A 21,008-nucleotide genomic window follows, 5' to 3' on the forward strand; every position below is an offset into this window, starting at 1 on the left:
GATCCCGAAGAGGACGCGCCGGAGCCCCGAGGACAGGTGAGTGACCATCACCGGAGCTCACGGGCACCGTAAACGGCTATCCAGTGGCAGCTGATGCAGTCTGCGCTGCAGGATAGCCGTTTATGCGATGGCCACGACATACAAAAGCATCATATGTTGATGCTGCCTTCAACATGCGATGGCCTCTGAGAGGCCATCACATGTTGAAATTATTGTATGTCGGGGCCATCGTAGGTCGAGGAGTCACTGTACAAATAAATGGCCTTCAGCCTGTGGGTGCCAATGTAATTCATATATACACCACTATGTCATATTCTACAATAATAAGCAGAGAATACCAACATATCTTCCCCCATAATAACACAGAAGGCCAGCACCAAACAGAAGGGAAACATAATACACGAGTAACATGACACATTGGACCGGTCCACCCCCTGCCCCCAGTACTCGCCATCACACACACACAGATGCGGACAGGTAACACACCCCCTGACTTGACGTTCTTCTTGCAGCAGCTGCAACCTACGGACGCTCAGTGATGACGTCATCCACCGCGCCCCGCTGGTGAGGACAAGTCAGCTGTGGAAACGAGGCGAGAGACGCATCCGACGAACGCGTGACTCAGGCAGTGCAAGACAGTCTGGGGACCGGAAGTGCCTGGCGTAATTGCGCAGACAGGTGATCGGAAACAACAGAGGGAGGCGGAAGTATCCCCCTCTGTATAGGTGTCTTTAGTTATCATGGATCGGCCTCCAGTCCAGCACGGCACAGTCTGCGGACCATGGGATATGAAAGACCGGCTCGGGACTGGGGGGTTTGGGAACGTATGTCTGTACAAGAACCGGGTAAGAGAGTGTTGTAACTTTGCTATAGGAGTGCTTAGGAAAAAACCCTTGGGGTTTCCTTTAAGAATCCATGTTTTACTTGTATTCTGTTCTGTTTAGATGACATCAGAAGGGGATCATGTGTCTCCTATAATATTATGTACAGTAATCTTCCCCAAAACTACAGCTCTCATCCTGCCCTAACATCCTTAGTCTATCCGGGCATGATGGGAGTTGTAGTAGTTGTGAGAGTGACAGGTTGGGGAGCATTGATCTATATGTTATCCTGTTGGAAAAGGTCACTTTTCAAGCTGTCTTATTGTAAGATCCTCTTTTTTTGCCCATAGCAACCAATCACAGCTCCGCTTTCATTTTATCAGACCAATATGCATACCTCTCAACCGTCCCAGATCCGGCGGGACATTCCCGTTTTTTGGAGTGAGGTCCCAGAACAGAACCCACGTGTCCCGCTTCCACGGCCGCACTAGTAAACAGTACTGATGTCAGGACTGAACAAGATTAAAAGAAAGAGGGGCTGCTGTTACCTCCTCCTCCTCCTGCCTACAGGGGGCAGCAGTTCGAACTGGAGCAGTATTCCACTGGTTCTAGTCAACTGAGGTTGGGTTCACACCACGTTTTAAGCCATACGGGACCGCATACGGCTGGGGGGAGCTAAAACTGGGCGCTCCTGTATGCCGCCTGTATGTAATTCATTTCAATGAGCCAACTGGAGTGAAACGCTGACTCCGGTTGGCTCATTTTTGCCCCGTATGCGGTTTTCCACTGGAGCTAAAACTGTGGTCCGCTACGGGAGTTGTAGTTTTGCAACAGCTGGAGGCACCCTGGTTGGGAAACACTGCAGTACACACACACACACACACTAACTACACAACTAAGCAGCCAGAGGTATGACAGGGATGGAGGGTGAACAGCTGATTCCTGGCAGTTCGCTCCTCTGCTCCTGGTCTGTCTGTGACATAAAAGATTTATTCCCAGCAGTACTGGGCGGGTGTCTCTGTATTACTGCTGGTAATAAATCTCTCTGGACATAGTGAATGAGGAGGGACTCGTTCTGTTATTTTGTGGCATCATGGCCTGTGCGTGAGGTGACAGGCCGGCGTCACTTCTTCCTTCACAGATAGCACATTGCTGGAGTCATCTGCTCTGCTTCTAGTTCTTCTCAGAGACTTTGCATTCACCCTGGACCTGTCAGTCATCCTGTAATCAATTGAAAGAAAACAAATCCCCTAGACCAGGGGTCTTCAACCTGTGGACCTCCAGATGTTGCAAAACTACAACTCCCAGCATGCCCGGACAGCCAACGGCTGTCCGTGCATGCTGGGAGTTGTAGTTTTGCAACATCTGGAGGTCCGCAGGTTGGAGACCACTGCCTTAGACCCTCATTTCCAGTTTTGTCCAATCATTTTAAAACCTCTTCAGCTGATATCTACTTGGAAAAGTTGGGTGACAACCAATATGGCCCCTGGCAGCTCTCGCCCAGCCTTCCCAGACTCCTGCACACGGATGTTTCTAGTATATTTAGCTGGACTTGTCATGAGTTTGAGAGAGCTGGATAACAAGTGATAAAAGCCCTATTGGTATCTGGACGTCTTTAGCTCTTCTCACATTGCGTTTCTTTAGGCATTTTCGGTGTGCGCCAGGAAGACATCCACACAGCTTATCCCCTATCCACAGAACAAGAGATATCTAGGTGATCGGTGGGGGTCAGACCACTGGGACCCCACAAAAATCACCAGAATGAAGGGAGTAGACCAGTGCTCCATTCATTCTCTATGGAGAGGCATTGCTCAATAAATATAATGATGAACCCACGTGTGGACTGTTGTGTACAAAAGTGGGAGAATATTGACTATATGAAGAAGGAGGCTGGGTGTGCTTTGGTGTGGCTAGGGGGCATTTATGTGGGTGTGGTTAGGACATGGCTGGGGCTATGGTGCACCTTGTATGTCCCTCTTTGCTTTCTGCAAAAGTTGGGAGGTATGAATATGAGTAGTGAAAGCTGAGCTGTGTCTGGTTGCTATGGGCAACAAAGAGGATCTTACTATAAGACCGCTTAAGAAATCTCCCTGTTGATATTCTAGAGCAGTGGTCTTCAACCTGCGGACCTCCAGATGTTGCAAAACTACAACCCCCAGCATGTCTGGACATCCAAAGGCTGTCTGAACATGCTGGAAGTTGTAGTTTTGCAACAACTGGAGGTACACTGGTTGAGAAACACTTCTCTATATGGTCTAGAGCAGTGGTCTTCAACCTGCGGACCTCCAAATGTTGCAAAACTACAACCCCCGGCATGTCTGGACATCCAAAGGCTGTCTGAACATGCTGGAAGTTGTAGTTTTGCAACAACTGGAGGTACACTGGTTGAGAATCACTTCTCTATATGGTCTAGAGCAGTGGTCTGCAACCTGCGGACCTCCAGTTGTTGCAAAACTACAACTTCCAGCATGTTCAGACCGCCTTTGGATGTCCAGACATGCTGGGGGTTGTAATTTTCTCCACAGGCGGAGGCACACTAGTTGGGAAATGCTGTAAGTCTAGGTTTTCAGTTGGATTTTATTTCTGGCATTTTTTGTCCTGAAAAAGCACCAGAAAAACTGTAACTTCTTTTTCCAGCATTTTTTTCATTTGTGTGGAAATGCCACATTTTCACTCTGTGGCAGTTTTTCTCTGCCTTTTAGGGTACCACTCCGTGTATCAGATGCAGGTTCTTTAGTTTAAGTAGTGACGTGTAGCATTTCTGCTTACCTCCCCCGGCTGTATAATATAGAGCAGTGCATAGCGTTAGGGGTTTCTGCTCCTAGCGGGGCTTAGCTGTGCCCACAGCTATACAGCCGCAGGTACAGCTCATGTTGGGCTGGAGTTATACATCAGATATCTTTATGGATGGCTGCTTTACTAGTTAACTACTTGGGCGGGAAGGGGTGATATACAGTTTATAGCCATCTATATACAATGTGCATCTCCTGCCCAGCATGAGCTGTACCCACTGCTGTATAGCTGTGGGCACAGCTCAGCCCTGCTATGAGCACGGACAACATAAAGTGCTGTTATGCCACACTGTATTCTGCTTGCAGAGGTAGTTAGTGATACTATGCATCACTAGTTTACCTCCTTAGATGCTGAAGCTATGATGTTTTTGCCTGCAAAAACGCCATAGTCTTAGCATGCTGTATTTTGGGGAAATTGTCAGTTTTCCCAAAAATGTCCAAAAGCAGGGAAAAAACACCAAACTTAAAAACACAAAGTGGGTTTGGCATTTCATAATTTTCTACTGACTCCCTACCGACATCTGGCCACAGCGTTTTTGCAGTGAAAAAACGCTGTTCGGCAGTTTAGCAACAAAAATTAGCATTGTAGAGACCTGTAGGTGGACGACCAATGCCTTACATCAGTCTTGTAGTGGGAGAGTAGTTTCCCTATACAGTATATCTGCAATCTAAGATTAGTGTCGAGACCTCCACCTGGGGCCAAAGTTCAATGATTGGTAGGGCCCCAGGTGGATGGTTTACCTAGAATCAGGGTAGGTTATCTAATGTGTTTACATTCTAAGGGTGCGTTCCGACAGGGCGTATACGCTGCGCAAAATTTATGGCAGCAGCGGGAAATAAGCTGCATATTCCTTGCTCACTATACACACAGGGCTTTCCGGCGGCAGCCCTATGTGTGTAGTGAGTTTTGGAGGCGGAGCCGCGCGTCACAGACATGCCGGCACACGGACCCGCCTCCAAAACTCACACTACACACATAGGGCTGCCGCCGGAAAGCCCTGTGTGTATAGTGAGCAAGGAATACGCAGCTTATTTCCCACTGCTGCCATAAATTTTGCGCAGCGACAAATACGCTGCGTATACGCCCTGTCGGAACACACCCGTAGAATGTAAACACATTAGATAACCTACCCTGATTCTAGGTAAACCATCCACCTGGGGCCCTACCAATCATTGAACTTTGGCCCCAGGTGGAGGTCTCGACACTAATCTTAGATTGCAGATATACTGTATAGGCAAGTTTTGGAGGCGGGTCCGTGTGCCGGCATGTCTGTGACATGCGGCTCCGCCTCCAAAACTCACTACACACATAGGGCTGCCGCCGGAAAGCCCTGTGTGTATAGTGAGCAAGGAATAAGCAGTGTATTTCCCGCTTCTGCCATAAATTTTGCGCAGCGTGAAATACGCTGCGTATACGCCCTGTCGGAACGCACCCTTAAAATGTTCAAACACAAACGCTCTGTCACCCTGCTTTTCATCCATTATGCAAACAAAGCGAATAGGCCTGACTAGAAGAGAAACATAGAAACCTAGAATGACCCATCTAGTCTGCCCAATAATCTGAATCCTATCAATAGTCACTGGCCCTATCTTATATGAAGGATAGCCTTATGCTTATCCCATGCATGCTTAAACTCCTTCACTGTATTTATATAAACCAATAAATTGAGGCCAAAAACAAACAAGGTATAGACCACTGTTTGGTGCCCAAAAATACTAGAAAACCTATAGAGATGCACCAAACTGACACAGTATTATGAATAAATATAAATCTTTATTATAATCAGATAAGATAAAACATGATAAAAAATCAGCAGCAGTTAGAAAGAAAAAGACTCCGAACACAGATATCAGATAATGTCCAATAGGCACATGGAATGGCACATAAGTATAGGCATACAATACTCAATGAAAAGTGGACTTAAAGGCAAGCCCCAGTATATATATATATATATATATATATATATATATATATATATATATATATATATATATACACACACACACAAAGATGCCTCAGTAAACCCAGTACACTAATGTAAACAGAAAGGACATATAAAGAAGTATAGCTAGTAAAGTGTCATTTGCCCAGTGCTATCGGCAGTATAAATGCCGGGAGACAAGGATGTTGACCATACATATCTGAGGGGAAGAAAACCACCTCAGTGAGAGTTGGAGCATCGGTTGTCCCTGTAAAAAAGTAAACATATAAGACTGTCCATGCACCTAGCCAACTGACACCCAGCTATACTTACAAAGGTCAGGAGCTCAGGGGTAGGCTCCTGACCTTTGTAAGTATAGCTGGGTGTCAGTTGGCTAGGTGCATGGACAGTCTTATATGTTTACTTTTTTACAGGGACAACCGATGCTCCAACTTTTACTGAGGTGGTTTCTTTCCCCTCAGATATGTATGGTCAACATCCTTGTCTCCCTGCATTCATACTGCCGATAGCACTGGGCAAATGACACTTTACTAGCTATACTTCTTTATATGTCCTTTCTGTTTACATTAGTGTACTGGGTTTACTGAGGCATCTTTAGGTGTGTGTGTGTATATATATATATATATATATATATATATATATATATATATATATATATACTGTGGCTTGCCTTTAAGTCCACTTTTCATTGAGTATTGTATGCCTATACTTATGTGCCATTCCATGTGCCTATTGGACATTATCTGATATCTGTGTTCGGAGTCTTTTTCTTTCTAACTGCTGCTGATTTTTTATCATGTTTTATCTTATCTGATTATAATAAAGATTTATATTTATTCATAATACTGTGTCAGTTTGGTGCATCTCTATAGGTTTTCTTCCTTCACTGTATTTGCAGCGACCACTTCTGCAGGAAGGCTATTCCATGCATCCACTACTCTCAGTAAAGTAATACTTCCTGATATTACTGCAGAAACCTTTGCCCCTCTAATTTAAAACTATGCCCTCATGTGGTAGTTTTTCCTCATTTTATATATGCTCTCCTCCTTTACCATGTTGATTCCCTTTATGTATTTAAAAGTCTCTATCAGCAATGCTACAGCCAGGACAGGGGCGTATTCGCAGGTTGGAACAGGCTATTTAGAATAGTGTCCCCCAAACCAGTAACTAGAGCTATAGATACCATCATGCCCTTTCTGGCAGTGAATGATGGGAGTTGTAGGTTGAAACAGCTAGAGATCAGAGACACAGCTCATTAGGCGAGCAGCGGCATCATTTAGCATTTCAAGGAGCACAGGAAAGTGTTTGGCAATAGTTGAGGACATTTATCAATGTTTGCTTATGTATTCTTTTTTTTAGTAATTTTTTCCTTACTTTTTTTTTGCTTATGTGTGACTTATTTATCAACTGGTCTCAGCCTGTTGATAATTTTCTTTCACGTAAGCAATTTTTCCTTTTTTACTTTGGTAGTAGCTTTTTCTGCTCCATGTTTGAGCTGGAGTAAATTTAGTCAATTTTTAACGCTGTTGCGACTTTTTTTTGCGCAGTTGCGACTGTCGCAGTTAATAAATACCTGACTACCCGTAGTCCATTTTAAAATTATTACTACATAGTAAATTTTAGGAAAACTTGCTTTTCTCGCTTTCCAGTCAAAATGTCGCACGAAAAATCATGTAGTCGCAGTTGCGACAATTTTGCGACAATTATAGTAAAGAAAACCTGACTAAACCCGTTGATAAATGTCCATAATTATGTCTGCAACAGGCAACGCCTCTCTCTTGCGTGGAAATGCAGCTTCTAGGCCTTAGCATCCAGCTCAAACCTTAACCTGATGGCATATCTAGATAAGAAGACCCTTATTAAAAGTATTTAAGTACCCCTGGTCTAGTGCAACTGGACGGAGATCGCAGTGAGCCTGGGAGTGAAGCGCACAACCAGCGAACACTCAGACCCCAACATGTGACATGCCAAAAGTTGTGTTAAAGGGGTACTCCGGTGAAAACCTTTTTTTCTTTTAAATCAACTGGTGCCAGAAAGTTAAACATATTTGTAAATTACTTCTATTAAAAAATCTTAATCCTTCCAGTACTTATTAGCTGCTGAATGCTACAGAGGAAATTCCTTTCTTTTTGGAACACTGATGACCTCACGAACACAGTGCTCTCTGATAACATCTCTGTCCATTTTAGCAACCATGCATAGCAGATGTATGCTAAGGGCAGCATGGTGGCTCAGAGGTTAGCACTGCTGCCTTGCAGTGCTGGGGCCCTGGGTTCAAATCCCACGAAGGAAAACAATAAATAAAAGAGTTATTATTATAATGATGTCAGCAAAGAGCACTGTGCTCGTGATGTCATCAGAGAGAATTCCAAAAAGAAAAGCATTTCCTCTGTAGTATTCAGCAGCTTATAAGGACAGGAAGGATTAAGATTTTTTAATAGAAGTAATTTACAAATCTGTTTAATTTTCTGGCACCAGTTGATTTAAAAGAAAAAAGGTTTTCACCGGAGTACCCCTTTAAATTACAGAGGAAACTTTAAGGTAACCATTAGTAAGGTCCCTAAAATGTAGTGGCTGAGGATGGAAAGATGGTCATGGTATATCTACAATGACACTTATGCGCATCTAACCAGTGCGCCTCCAGCTGTTGCAAAACTACAACTCCCAGCATGCCCGGACAGCCTTTGGCCGATATTCACGATTTTGGACGTTATCAGTATCGGCAACTACCTTGCCGATATTCTGATAATGCACCCCCCACCACCCTGGCCAGAGACCCCCGCCGCTGCAGGAGCCAGAAGTAGCACGGACCCCGGGAACAGGTCATTATAAAACCAGGAATGGGGGAGGCAATGGGGCAGCGGCGGTGGTTGGACTAAGGACTGGCAGGTGCAGAGAAGCGGGGGGGGTCAAGGAGGACCCCAGGACAGGAAGGGGGTTGATAAATAGCCGATAACTTATATCGGTATAAATTATCAGCTATCGGCCTTAACCTCCACAGATTATCGGTATTGGCCCTAAAAAATCGATATCGGTTGATCCCTACTAATAAATAAGAAAAGCTCAGCTGATTTATTACGTCATCAGCAGAGCAGGGAGAGCATGTTATCAGGGTAAGTAAACACAGGCTCCAGCGCTGGTTCAAGCAAGGTGAGCATGCTTTAGATTATTTTACAGCCCTAGCAAACTGCAGTCAAACGGCATCCGAATTTTTGGCGTGTCCCTGTCATTGAAGAAAAAAACTTCTGGCTTGTCACAGATACATATCAGGTAAAATAGAAAACCACTGTATAACCTATAGCTGAAAAATACTCGTCTCTGCTGTCCTCTCTATCTCTAGAGCTTGTGCTCGAAATGAAATGAGTTTCTTCCATTAGGCGTAATTGTAATCTTTGTTCTTCTCTTGTTCAGGACACTGGAGAATTAATCGCTATCAAATCATGCCGCTTGGAACTCAGTTCAAAGAACAAGGACAGATGGTGTCAGGAGATACAGATAATGAAAAGGTTAACTTCCAGATTTTGTATTGTTTATCTTAACCCCTTAAGGACCAATACAAATAAACCTGTACGCCCCTGAAAGGCCAGGCCTGTTTTTTCACATCAGCGATGTCTGTCTTTATTAGAGAATAACTCTGGTAACGTTTTGCCAATCACGATAATTCTGACATTGTTTTTTTGTCACAAGTTGTCCTTCATGTACATAGTAAAAGTAAGCCGATATCATTTGTAGTTTTTTTTTTTTTAACAATGCAAAAAACCATGAAATTTTTGAAAAAATTACGATTTTTTGCTATTTTAACACTAATAGGTTGCATATATTTATACTTCCTGACCAAATAGTTTATGAAACTTATACTTTCAGATGTCTACTTTATTTTGACGTCATTTTTTTTGTTCTTAAATAACATTTTAAATTAATTAGAAGCCTAACAATTTAACTTGAAATTTTTTTTATGTGCTATGCAAGGTTTGCAGAAATTTGAAGGTGGTAGAACATAGGAACCCCCCCCCCCCCTCCTCAAATGACCCCATTTTAAAAACTAGACCCCTCAAGGTATTCGCTAGGGGGTGCAGTGAGTATTTTAACACCATAGTTTTTTGACAGGAATTATTACAAAGTCAGTTTTAAACATTCAAAATTTGCAATTTTTCACAAATGCATCATTTGTGGGGCATATTTTTTGTACATCACTTCTGATATTGTAAGAAATGCACCCTATATTTTCTTAAGCTGCTCGGCCCGTGTTTGGAAATACCCCCGCTTAGGCCATATTTGGTTCCTTGGCAGCATGGTAGGACCCCAAAAGAGAGGAGCCCCCTTTGGCTTTCAGGGCATCATTATATGAATAGTCCCCATTCATACTGTATTTCTGCAGTATAGGTGTCCGTTGTCATGTCAAAAAAGGGATGCCAATGTATACTGTACCATCTCATTCAGAAATGAATGGAGCTGCTACAGTATACGTCAGCATCACTCTTTTTGACATGATACTGACGGATACCTCTAACACTGCGGAAACGCAGTATTAAGGGGACGCAGTGTAGGGTCACACAGAGCGCATCCGCAGCATATTTCACACCGCGGATGGCCCCCAGCAGTCACAAGGGCGAGATCACTGCTGTGGCTGGGTAGCTCAGTGTGTCCGCTCATGACTGCCAGCGGGAAATCCGACGCTATTAGTGGACACGCAAAGCTACCCAGCCGCAGCAGGGAGCTCATTATTGTGACTGTTGGCAGCACGTAATATGCTGCGGATGTGCGCCGTGTGATCCTACACATTATACATTTTTATTTTTCATTATATTTATTTAATAAATGTATTTTTATTGAATTTTTGTACTTTTTTTTTTTTATACTTATTGTTACTTTTATTTATTTTATATTTTTTTCACTTTTTTTATGCTTTGGGATACTTAGTATTCCAAAACATTGCAGATATTTGCTGCCTGCTAGTTTTACACTAGCAGGCAGCATATGAGGACTTGCCTCTGGCATGTCCTTACAGGCAATAACCGGGGCAGACCTGGGGGTCCTAGTAAAGACCCCCGGCTGCCCAGGTAAGCAGCAGCACCCCACAATAGTTACGGGGTGCTACAGGAGAAAGACAGAGGCAGCCCCCTCCCTCTGTCAAAACTCTTTACAGCTCGCGGCTGTAAGGGTTAAACTGCCGGGACCGAAGTTTACTTCGTTCCCGGCAGTAACACAGGTCCCCGCCCACCGGGGATTACAAACAGCACCCCGCGATCGTGCTGCAGGGGTGACAGAGGGAGCTCCTGCCCTCTGTCATAACACTTACAGCCCGCGGTCGCAGTTTGTAAGGGTTAAACTGCCGGGACCGAAGTTTACTTCGTTCCCGGCAGTGCTGCAGGGTCCCGGCTGTGTGGTACAGCCGAGTCCCCACCGCGATCTTGTGGGTGCACTGGGCAGCACCCACGAGAAGCATGGACGAGTATAGACGTCCAGGTGCCGGAACGGCCGCCAACCTGGACGTCTATACTCGTCCGTGGTCGTTATCGGGTTAAAGTGGTACTCCGATGGAAAACTTTTATTTATTTACTTTTAACCCCTTAAGGACACAGCCCATTTTCACCTCTAGGGCGCAGCCCTTTTTTGCACATCTGACCACTGTCACTTTAAACATTAATAACTCTGGAATGCTTTTACTTATCAATCTGATTCCTAGATTGTTTTTTCGTGACATATTCTACTTTAACATAGTGGTACATTTTTGTGGTAACTTGCATCCTTTCTTGGTGAAAAATCCCAAAATTTGAAAAAATTGAAAATTTTGCATTTTTCTAACTTTGAAGCTCTCTGCTTGTAAGGAAAATGGATATTCCAAATATTTTTTTTTTTGATTCACATATACAATATGTCTACTTTATATTTTCATCATAAAATTGACAAGTGTTTACTTTTGGAAGACACCAGAGAGCTTCAAAGTTCAGCAGCAATTTTACAATTTTTCACAAAATTTTCAAACTCGCTATTTTTCATGGACCAGTTCAGGTTTGAAGTGGATTTGAAGGGTCTTCATATTAGAAATACCCCATAAATGACCCCATTACAAAAACTGCACCCCCCAAAGTATTCACAATGACATTCAGTAAGTGTTTTAACCCTTTAGGTGTTTCACAGGAAAAGCCGCAAAGTGAAGGAGAAAATTCAAAATCTTCATTTTTTACACTTGCATGTTCTTGTAGACCCAATTTTTGAATTTTTACAAGGGGTAAAAGGATAAAATTTATACTTGAATTTGTAGCCCAATTTCTCTCGAGTAAGCACATACCTCATATGTCTATGTAAATTGTTCGGCGGGCGCAATAAAGGGCTCAGAAGCGAAGGAGCGACAAGGGGATTTTGGAGAGTACGTTTTTCTGAAATGTTTTTTTGGGGGCATGTTGCATTTAGGAAGCCCCTATGGTGCCAAAACAGCAAAAAAAAAAAAACATGGCATACCATTTTGGAAACTAGACCCCTTAAGGTACGTAACAAGGAATAAAGTGAGCCTTAATACCCCACAGGTGTTTCATGACTTTTGCATATGTAAAAAAAAAAATGTGTGTTTCCCCCCAATTTTCACATTTTTGCAAGGGTTAATAGCAGAAAATACCCCCCACAATGTGTAACCCCATCTCTTCTGAGTATGGAGGTACCCCATAAGTTGACCTGAACTGCATTACGGGCAAACTACAATGCTCAGAAGAGAAGGAGTCATATTTGGCTTTTTGAGAGCAAATTTTGCTCGGGGGGCATGTCGCATTTAGGAAGCCCCTATGGTGCCAGGACAGCAAAAAAAATGACATGGCATACCATTTTGAAAACTAGACTCCTTGAGGAACGTAACAAGGGATAAAGTGAACCTTAATACCCCACAGGTGTTTCATGACTTTTGCATACAAAATTTTTTTTTTTTACCAAAAATGCTTGGTTTAGCAAAAATTTTACATTTTTAAAAAAGGTAATAGCAGAAAATACCCCCCCAAAATTTGAAGCCCAATTTCTCCCGATTCAGAAAACACCCAATATGGGGATGAAAAGTGCTCTGCTGGCGCACTACAGGTCTCAGAAGAGAAGGAGTCACATTTGGCTTTTTGGAAGCAAATTTTGCTCTGGGGGCATGCCGCATTTAGGAAGCACCTATGGTGCCAGGACAGAAAAAAAAAAACACATGGCATACCATTTTGGAAACTAGACCCCTTGGGGAACGTAACAAGGTGTAAAGTGAACCTTAATACCCCACAGGTGTTTCATGACTTTTGCATATGTAAAAAAAATTAATTTTTTTTACACTAAAATGCTTGTTTTCCCCCAAATTTTACATTTTTACAAGGGATAATAGCAGAAAATACCCCCCAAAATTTGTAACCCCATCTCTTCTGAGTATGGAAATACCCAATAAGTGGACGTGAAGTGCACTGGGGGCGAACTACAATGCTCAGAAGAGAAGGAGCATCGTTGAGCTTTTGGAGAGAGAATTTGGCTATGTGCATTTCCAAAGCCCCCCCCGTGGTGCCAGAACAGTGGACCCCCCCCCCACATGTGACCCCATTTTAAAACTACACCCCTCACGGAAGGTAATAAGGGGTGCAGGGAGAATTTACACCCCACTGGCATTTGATGGATCTTTGGAACAGTGGGCTGTGCAAATTAAAAATTGTATTTTTCATTTTCACAGACCCCTGTTTCAAAGATCTGTCAGACACCTTTGGGGTGTAAATGCTCACTGTACCCCTTGTTACATTCCGTGAGGGGTGTAGTTTCCAAAATGGGGTCACATGTGGGTATTTATTGTTTTGCACTTATGTCAGAACCGCTGTAAAATCGGCCACCCCTGTGCATATCACCAATTTAGACCTCAAATTTACATGGTGCACTCTCCCTTCTGAGCCTTGTTGTGCGTCCCCAGAACACTTTGCGCCCACATATGGGGTATCTCCGTCCTCAGGAGAAATTGCGTTACAAATTTTGGAGGCTTTTTTTCTTTTATCGCTTGTGAAATTTTAAAGTATGGGGCAACACCAGTATGTTGGTGTACAAAAATGTTTCTTTTTTACACTAACATGCTGGTGTAGACCCCAACTTTACCTTTTCATAAGGGGTAAAAGGAGAAAAAGCCCCCCAAAATTTGTTAGGCAATTTCTCCCGAGTACGGCGATACCCCGTATGTGGCCCTAAACTGTTGCCTTGAAATACGACAGGGCTCCAAAGTGAGAGCGCCATGCGCATTTGAGGCCTAAATTAGGGATTTGCATAGGGGTGGACATAGGGGTATTCTACACCAGTGATTCTCAAACAAGGTGCCTCCAGCTGTTGCTAAACTCCCAGCATGCTTGGACAGTCAATGGCTGTCCGGAAATGCTGGAAGTTGTTGTTTTGCAACAGCTGGAGGCTCCTTTTGGAAACACTGCTGTAGGATACGTTTTTCATTTTTATTGGGGGGGGGAAGGGGTGGGGGGGGCAGTGTACGTGTGTATATGTAGTGTTTTACTCTTTATTTTATGTTAGTGTAGTGTAGTGTTTTTAGGTTACATTCACACTGACGGCGGATTACACTGAGTCTCCCGCTAGGAGTTTGAGCTGCGGCTGCTGCAGCTCAAACTTGAAGCAGGGAACTCGCTGTAATCCGCCGCCAGTGTGAATGTAACCTGTACATTCACATGGGGGGGGGGGCAAAACTACAACTCCCAGCATGCATTGACAGAACGTGCATGCTGGGAGTTGTAGTTTTGCAACAGCTGGAGGCACACTGGTTGGAAAATACTGAGTTAGGTAATAGAACCTATTACCTAACTCGGTATTTCCCAACCAGTGTGCCTCCAGCTGTTGCAGAACTACAACTCTCAGCATGTACTAATTGTCAAAGGGAATGCTGGGAGATGTAGTTATGCAACAGCTGGAGGCACGCAAGTTGTAGTTTTGCAAAATTTAGAGTGGTTCAGTATGGAGATCACTGACAGTGGTCTCTAAACTGTGGCCCTCCAGATGTTGCAAAACTACAAATCTCAGCATGCTAAGACAGCAACCCTGCCACCTCACTCCTATCTCTTCAAGGGGGATCGAGGGTGTCTTGGACACCCTCGATCCCCCTTATTTTATCGCGGAGCCGCCGTTGATGGGCAGGGGGAGAGCGCTCCCCCTGCAAACACTATAGATGCGGCATCTATGGGGTTAATGCTGCCGGGACCGGCGCGATCGCAGCCCCGGCAGCTGCGGTGAGACTCCGGCTGTGATTGACAGCTGAGTCCCACCCGCGATCTCCTGCGCTGCCCGCGGCAGAGCAGGAGATCGCTTGGACGTATGCATACGTCCATTTGCGCGAACGTGTAATTCGCCTGGACGTATGCATACGTCCAATAGCGGGAAGGGGTTAAATCAACTGATGCCAGAAAGTTTAACAGATTTGTAAACTTCTATTAAATTAAATCTTAATACTTCCAGTACTACTTAGCGGCTGTATACTACAGAGGAAATTATTTTCTTTTTGGATTTCTTTTCTGTCACGACCACAGTGCTCTCTGCTGACGTCTCTGTCCATGCCAGGAACTGTCCAGAGCTGGAGAATATCCCCATAGCAAACATATTGTCACAAGTGGCGCTCTGGCCGGACGTTCCAGCCGTGAGCGCATCTTCCCCCATGTCCCGGCACCCGGCGGGGCTGGGATTCGCATTGCGGGACACGCCTGCATGCGAGTCCCAGCCCGTCACTCACCTCCGTCCCCGGCCTCTGTCCCTCAGCTCCAACGCGCATGCCCCCGCCTTCTAGCGCGCGCAGGAGCTGGGAAATTTAAAGGGCCAATGCGTCCGTAATTAGTAATTGCACCTGCACCTTGCACCTGCGCAAGTTCTAGCTCCTCCTTAGCACCCCTGCCGGATCTTGGTTTGCCCTGCGCCTTAGAGAAAGCACTTCTACTTATTTCCTTGCCGTGTACCAGACCTCTGTATTCCGTGACCCAACCGTGTTTCTAGCCGCCAGCCTATTGACCTTCTGCTACCCTACTGACTACACTCCTGTGCCGCCTGCCCTGACCTCTAGCCTGCCCGACTACGTCTTGCCTTTTCTTTTGGTACCACGCTTCACCTCAGCCGCCTGTGTTGTCGAGTCGTGCAAGGGGTAGCGACCTGGGTGTCGCCTGCCGCAGCAAGTCCAACCCGCCTTGCGGCGGGCTCTGGTGAAAACCACCAGCACCTTAGACTCCGCGCTCTGGCACGGCCCGCGTCATCTGCCACACAGGTCCAGCGGATCTACTACTTCACCTGCTCCAGACTACCGTTGTATTACGGGTCATCTACTCCCTGGGTACCTTTCGTCTGCGGTGTGTCTTACACATATGCTGCTCTGGACAGTTCCTAAAATGGACAGAGGTGTCAGCAGAGAGCACTGTGGTTGTGACCGAAAAGAAATCCCAAAAGGAAAGAATTTCCTCTGTAGTATACAGCTGTTAAAAAGTATAATATTTTTTTTTCATAGAAGTAATTTACAAATCTGTTTAACTTCCTGGCACCAGTTGATAAAAAAAAAGTGTTTTCAACCGGAGTTCCCCTTTAACCCCATCATCCAGAGCTTGGTAGAAACTACTAACAATCATGCACAGGCAATCTCTGCCCAACAGCTCTGCAGAGTGGCTAATGGCGTGCAGACGCTGGTGCCGGCAAGCTTTTTTTTTTATAATTTACCTTGTACAGCAGATTCCTATCCCCAGGTTATACATACACAAGGAGGGAGGGTTGATTTATTAATAATGCACGAAAAATGGCAACAGAAACTACAATGCTTTGGCAGGCCCAGGCAAACCTGTTGGGATGTTTGTTGGCTTGGGCACACCTAACGGGCCCAGCAAACTTGTGCTTTTTCCTGGGTGACCCTGCAGCAATTCGTTCCTATTTTCTTGTTTTTGTACTTTCTTTTGCTGACTGCCTTATTTTTGCAGGTTGACTCATCCCAATGTTGTTAAGGCCTGTGAGGTGCCACCTGAAATGGACGTTATGGTGAATTCAGTGCCACATTTAGCAATGGAGTATTGTTCTGGAGGAGACTTGCGTAAAGTATGTAAAATCCATCAGCTTATTCTGTTTTTGTTTTTTCCTGTCAGCTCTTTTCCTCCATTCCACCTTAACAGAGAGAAGGCCAACAATTAAATACCAGATCTTACCTCCTCTTCCTTATTTAGGAAATCTGCTAGTTCGTCCATAATAAACAGAGTATACTGGATTGTAGTGCGGGTGAACCTGAGTAAAATGATGTATAACTTAATGTGATTCATTTAAATAAAAAGAAGAGAAAGGGAATGCGCTCCGTAGTGTAAGATCTTATGGTCAAGGGGACAAACGCAACAGTGTGAATTGCGCTTACCAGATAAGGTTGCACTCTTTTCCAAGTACAACCATGGATCTGAGCGTGTGGATAGAATGGAGGAGGTCTCTGCAGCTGCTCTGCACCAAAGAATAACGATAAAACCAGAAGTCCTCCAAAAACCAGCAGTGATGGAAGCGCTGAGACCAGGATAAAAGTAAGGATTCTTTATTTCCACAATGCAATGCGTTTCGCAGAAGTTCCGCTTCATCAGGCATCTGATGAAGCGAAACATCCGTGAAACGCGTTGCATTGTGGGAATAAAGAATCCTGACTTTTATCCTGGTCTCAGCGCTTCCATCACTCTGCTGGTTTTTGGAGGACTTCTGGTTTTATTGTTAATGTGATTCATGGCCCTGTTCAGGTGATATATGCTGTATTATTGTAAACTGCTAATAAGTTATTTTCCTGTGCACAATGGAGGTGAAAGCTGGCATACCGAACATCCCTGGCTCCATCCCCTCTGCTCCCATATGGCCTCACACCTAGAAAATATTCATAGATTATTCACCCAGGTGAGTGCTGTATAGGATTGCATATGGGAGCAGAGGTGATTGAGACAGGAATGCTCGAAATGCCAGCTACTGCCTCCATTGAACACAGGAAAATAACATATAAGAAATTCTGCATTTTACAGCGTATATCTCCAGAACAGGAACCAGGATCTAAGTAAGTTATACCTCCTTTTACTCGGGTTTACCCACACTATAACCCTGTGTACTGGGTTAAGTGCAAATTAACCAGCCGTCAAATTCCCTTTTTAAGTCTTTATCTTAAAGTGTCCAGTATGTTGATCTCTGCTTCAGCCTCTGTTTATGCTTGGGCCATGTTTCCGTCATGTTCGGACAGCCGTTGGCTGGGAGTTGTAGTTTTGCCACAGCTGGAGGCACCCTGGTTGGGAAACACTTCACTAGATTCATGACAAGTGTGATTGATTGATTCTGGTTGATTCCTTTTGAGATATCTTGCATACATGCCTTATGGAAATTTAAATATCCAGCAGACAGAAATTTCATATGATATTGAGAGAATACCGAAATCTTAAAATTTGTCTGTATTCTCTGTTTTTCATTTCAGAAATACTCTGGGAGAGGTAATAGCAACCAAGCAACTCTGGGAGAGGTAATAGCAACCAATTACAGCTCAGTTTTCATATCACATGCTCAATAAAATGAAAGCTGAGCTGTAATTGCAATATAACTTATCCCCTATCCGAAGGATAAGGGATAAGTAATAGATCTCAGGGGGGTCCGAGCGCTGGGGCCCCCGGGATCTCCTGGACAGGGCCGCAGCAGTATTCTGGAAAGGGGGCATTCCCTCCCCCGCATGAGGCGGCGGCCGACACGCCCCCTCCATGTACCCCATAGAGATACATGGAGGGGGCGTGTCTGCCGCAGCTTTCTGCTTGGGATGAAACTTCATTTCCTGCAGACTGCTGCGGCCCCGTCCAGGAGATCCCGGGGGGGGGGGGGGGGCCTCAGTGCTCGGACCCCCCGCGATCTATAGCTTATCCCCTATCCTTTGGATAGGGGATAAGTTATTTTTGCGCTGGAATACTTTAAGGCCTGGGAACCCCATCCGCCCAACCCCTACCCACCTGTGCTCCCTTGGCCTCTCTTCTGTCTTCTTCTCTGGTCTGTTCTCCGGCACATGATGATGACTTAGTTCACGTGCCGGAGTGCAGAGGATTGACGCTCGGGCCTCTTGTTGGCGCCTGCATATTGTGGGCGGGCCACAAGAGTGATTCACAGGGAATTGGATGGCTCTTCGCTCTGTCAATCAGCTGAGCCAGAGCACCGCATTGAACTATAGGCGCGTCTGTAAGACGCTTTTATAGTTTAATGCATCCTGGACCGATCGGCTGTGGAAGCAGGAGCTATATAAACAGCGGTCCCCTGCTTATGTGCTGCGGCGGGTGCAGCGGGGCCCGGGGCCCTTAATTGAGTAGTGAATAAACCCCCTGACTATAGGCAGCAAAGGCAGCTTTAGTATTAGATAGTTTTTGATTATCTCCCCCTTAGATTTGACATTATAGCGCACACACACAGAGGTTCTCTCTCTGTCTCCTTTCTGTGGTATTATCAGGTGGTCATCCTGTTACCAGTAGAGGCCGAGGGAATCTTATGTTTCTGTAGACTGCATTGGCAGGATAAAATGGGCGCTTTCATTTCCAACAACTTTCAACATGTCATAGAGATATGTCAAAAGCATTGATTGGTAGGGTCTGAGTGTTTAGACCCCCACAGATTGCTAGAACAAGCGAGGAGAAGCATACAGCTTAGCACATACACTCCCAGCCCTGTCAGCGTGACGGACGCAAACATCCAGACGTGTCCGAAAGAGGCCAGAGCAGCAATGTCAGAGATTTTTGGATTGACAATTTTAATGCACCAAACTATTTGCTAGAAGCATCTGAAGGACATTTCCATCGGTACAATGGTTTCAAATATGCCATGATAGTATTCTAAACATAGTAATCTAAACATCTGCAAATGCTGCTAGGTATGTCTCCGATCACACCAAACAGATTGTGTGTTCAATACCTATCCATATGGAGCCATCCACATCACATATTGTCAATGGTGGATCTTTTGTTATAATAAAGGTGTTACCTTACAATGATTCTCAGAAGAAAGGTTGGCACACTCCTCATGTGCATTAAAACACTTATCTTGCTTTATTTTATTTATTTTTTATTCATATTATTGAAAATAAAAAAAAAACATTGACAGCACAGCGTACAGGTAAAGGCAGACATGTGCCCAATTCAGATCAACAGTATAAAAAATACATAGCATTATGAGAATAATGGACACATGTCCAGCCCATAGATAGGTGGTGCATAATAGGCATTTATACGTCAATAGCAAAAGAACATAAACCAATAAACATGTTCCGTCACTTCCATGGTGCATGTCATGTTGTGTCACATAAGGTCAGTCAGCGGGCGCCACAGTTGGTCAGGTATAGACTACATAAGAACAGGCATGAAAATTAATTTAGAGAACGGGTAGGGGAAGCCCTCCAGAAGTAACATAGTTGCACTGTGTCAGGGGAGAAGCACACCAAGAACCCCACACTCGATCGAATTTAGCCGGACACTTCCTACGTTTGTACAACATGCGAGAATGGAACAATAGAATTTACCAACTTCTTCCACCTAGTATCTGAGGCCTCGGCTCCATCCATCTAAGAGAAAATGCTTTTCTAGCAAGGAACAGTACCTCCCTTTGAAAAATGCGAGAATGGTGAAGGCTGTACCTCCTCATCCAGGACCCAGAATAGGCATATCAATGGCTCCAATGAGAGGGGAACAAACTACCAGGGTGGACAGCACCTGGAGCACATCAGTCCAAAAGGACACAATATACTGGCACGCTCCTGTAAGATGCCAAAAATCGTCTCTAGGGGCATGCCAACGATGACATCAGAGGCGGCCCACCCAAATCTAGTCCATGCGACTTTTTTGCAACTTTTCGCAGAAAAGTCGCACATGATAAATTAGTAACTACTGCACAAAGTGATCTAAATCTGATCACTTCATGGTCAGAAAAATTTGACAGTCTAAATGAAATGTCGCAAAGGAAAAGGTCACACTGGACCAGCCTGTGACAAATTTAGGTGAAAAAAGCTGTCTAAACAGCTTGATAAATTCCCCTCATTATCCGTGTACACATGTTCTAGGGAACATACCCCAGCATTAATCCAAAATTGATTTCATCCTGAAGTGTGGGTTGTTACAAAGAGGGAGATCGTCCGGGACAGCAGTGTATGCATGTGTCTACTTAGTTGCCCTCCACCCCTGTATGGGCAATTTGAGAAGAGGGAGAAGGCTTCCGCGGACCCCCGAGAACCTCTCTAAAACCGGTCTAAGGGACTCAACCCATTTCAAGGAATCGGGCCAGGGACTGTTCTGCCCCCGGCAGAGGTTCAGACCGCACCTAATGTTTCAGGTACCGAAGTTGGTCGGCAAGATAGTAAAGGTGTAGATCAGGAAGGGCAGCTCCCGCCGACACCTTCGGGCCGTGTGGACAACTTAACCTTAAGCCTATTTGAACCTCAAATAGATGGGGAAAGCATAGATTTCAGTGCTGTA

At 44.7% G+C, this 21,008-nt stretch overlaps 1 protein-coding gene and 1 long non-coding RNA gene across 2 annotated transcripts in view; one reads left to right on the forward strand and one right to left on the reverse strand.

Moving 5' to 3' along the window:
• LOC130282719 (uncharacterized) overlaps window positions 1-621 on the reverse strand; it is a 42,727-nt gene extending 42,106 nt beyond the window's left edge. Inside the window, exon 1 of the long non-coding RNA XR_008846497.1 lies at window positions 487-621. This is a non-coding gene — a long non-coding RNA (uncharacterized LOC130282719). The remainder of the gene's footprint in view (window positions 1-486) is intronic.
• The window catches only part of CHUK (component of inhibitor of nuclear factor kappa B kinase complex), a 54,797-nt gene continuing 34,388 nt past the window's right edge, over window positions 600-21,008 (forward strand). Inside the window, exons 1-3 of the mRNA XM_056531257.1 lie at window positions 600-845; window positions 8,968-9,062; window positions 16,491-16,605. Of these exons, the coding sequence (XP_056387232.1) occupies window positions 741-845; window positions 8,968-9,062; window positions 16,491-16,605 (315 nt within the window). The 5' untranslated portion in view covers window positions 600-740. The remainder of the gene's footprint in view (window positions 846-8,967; window positions 9,063-16,490; window positions 16,606-21,008) is intronic.

The sequence above is a fragment of the Hyla sarda genome, chromosome 7 (genome assembly GCF_029499605.1).
Source record: "Hyla sarda isolate aHylSar1 chromosome 7, aHylSar1.hap1, whole genome shotgun sequence".
Classification (NCBI taxonomy): Eukaryota; Metazoa; Chordata; class Amphibia; order Anura; family Hylidae; genus Hyla; species Hyla sarda.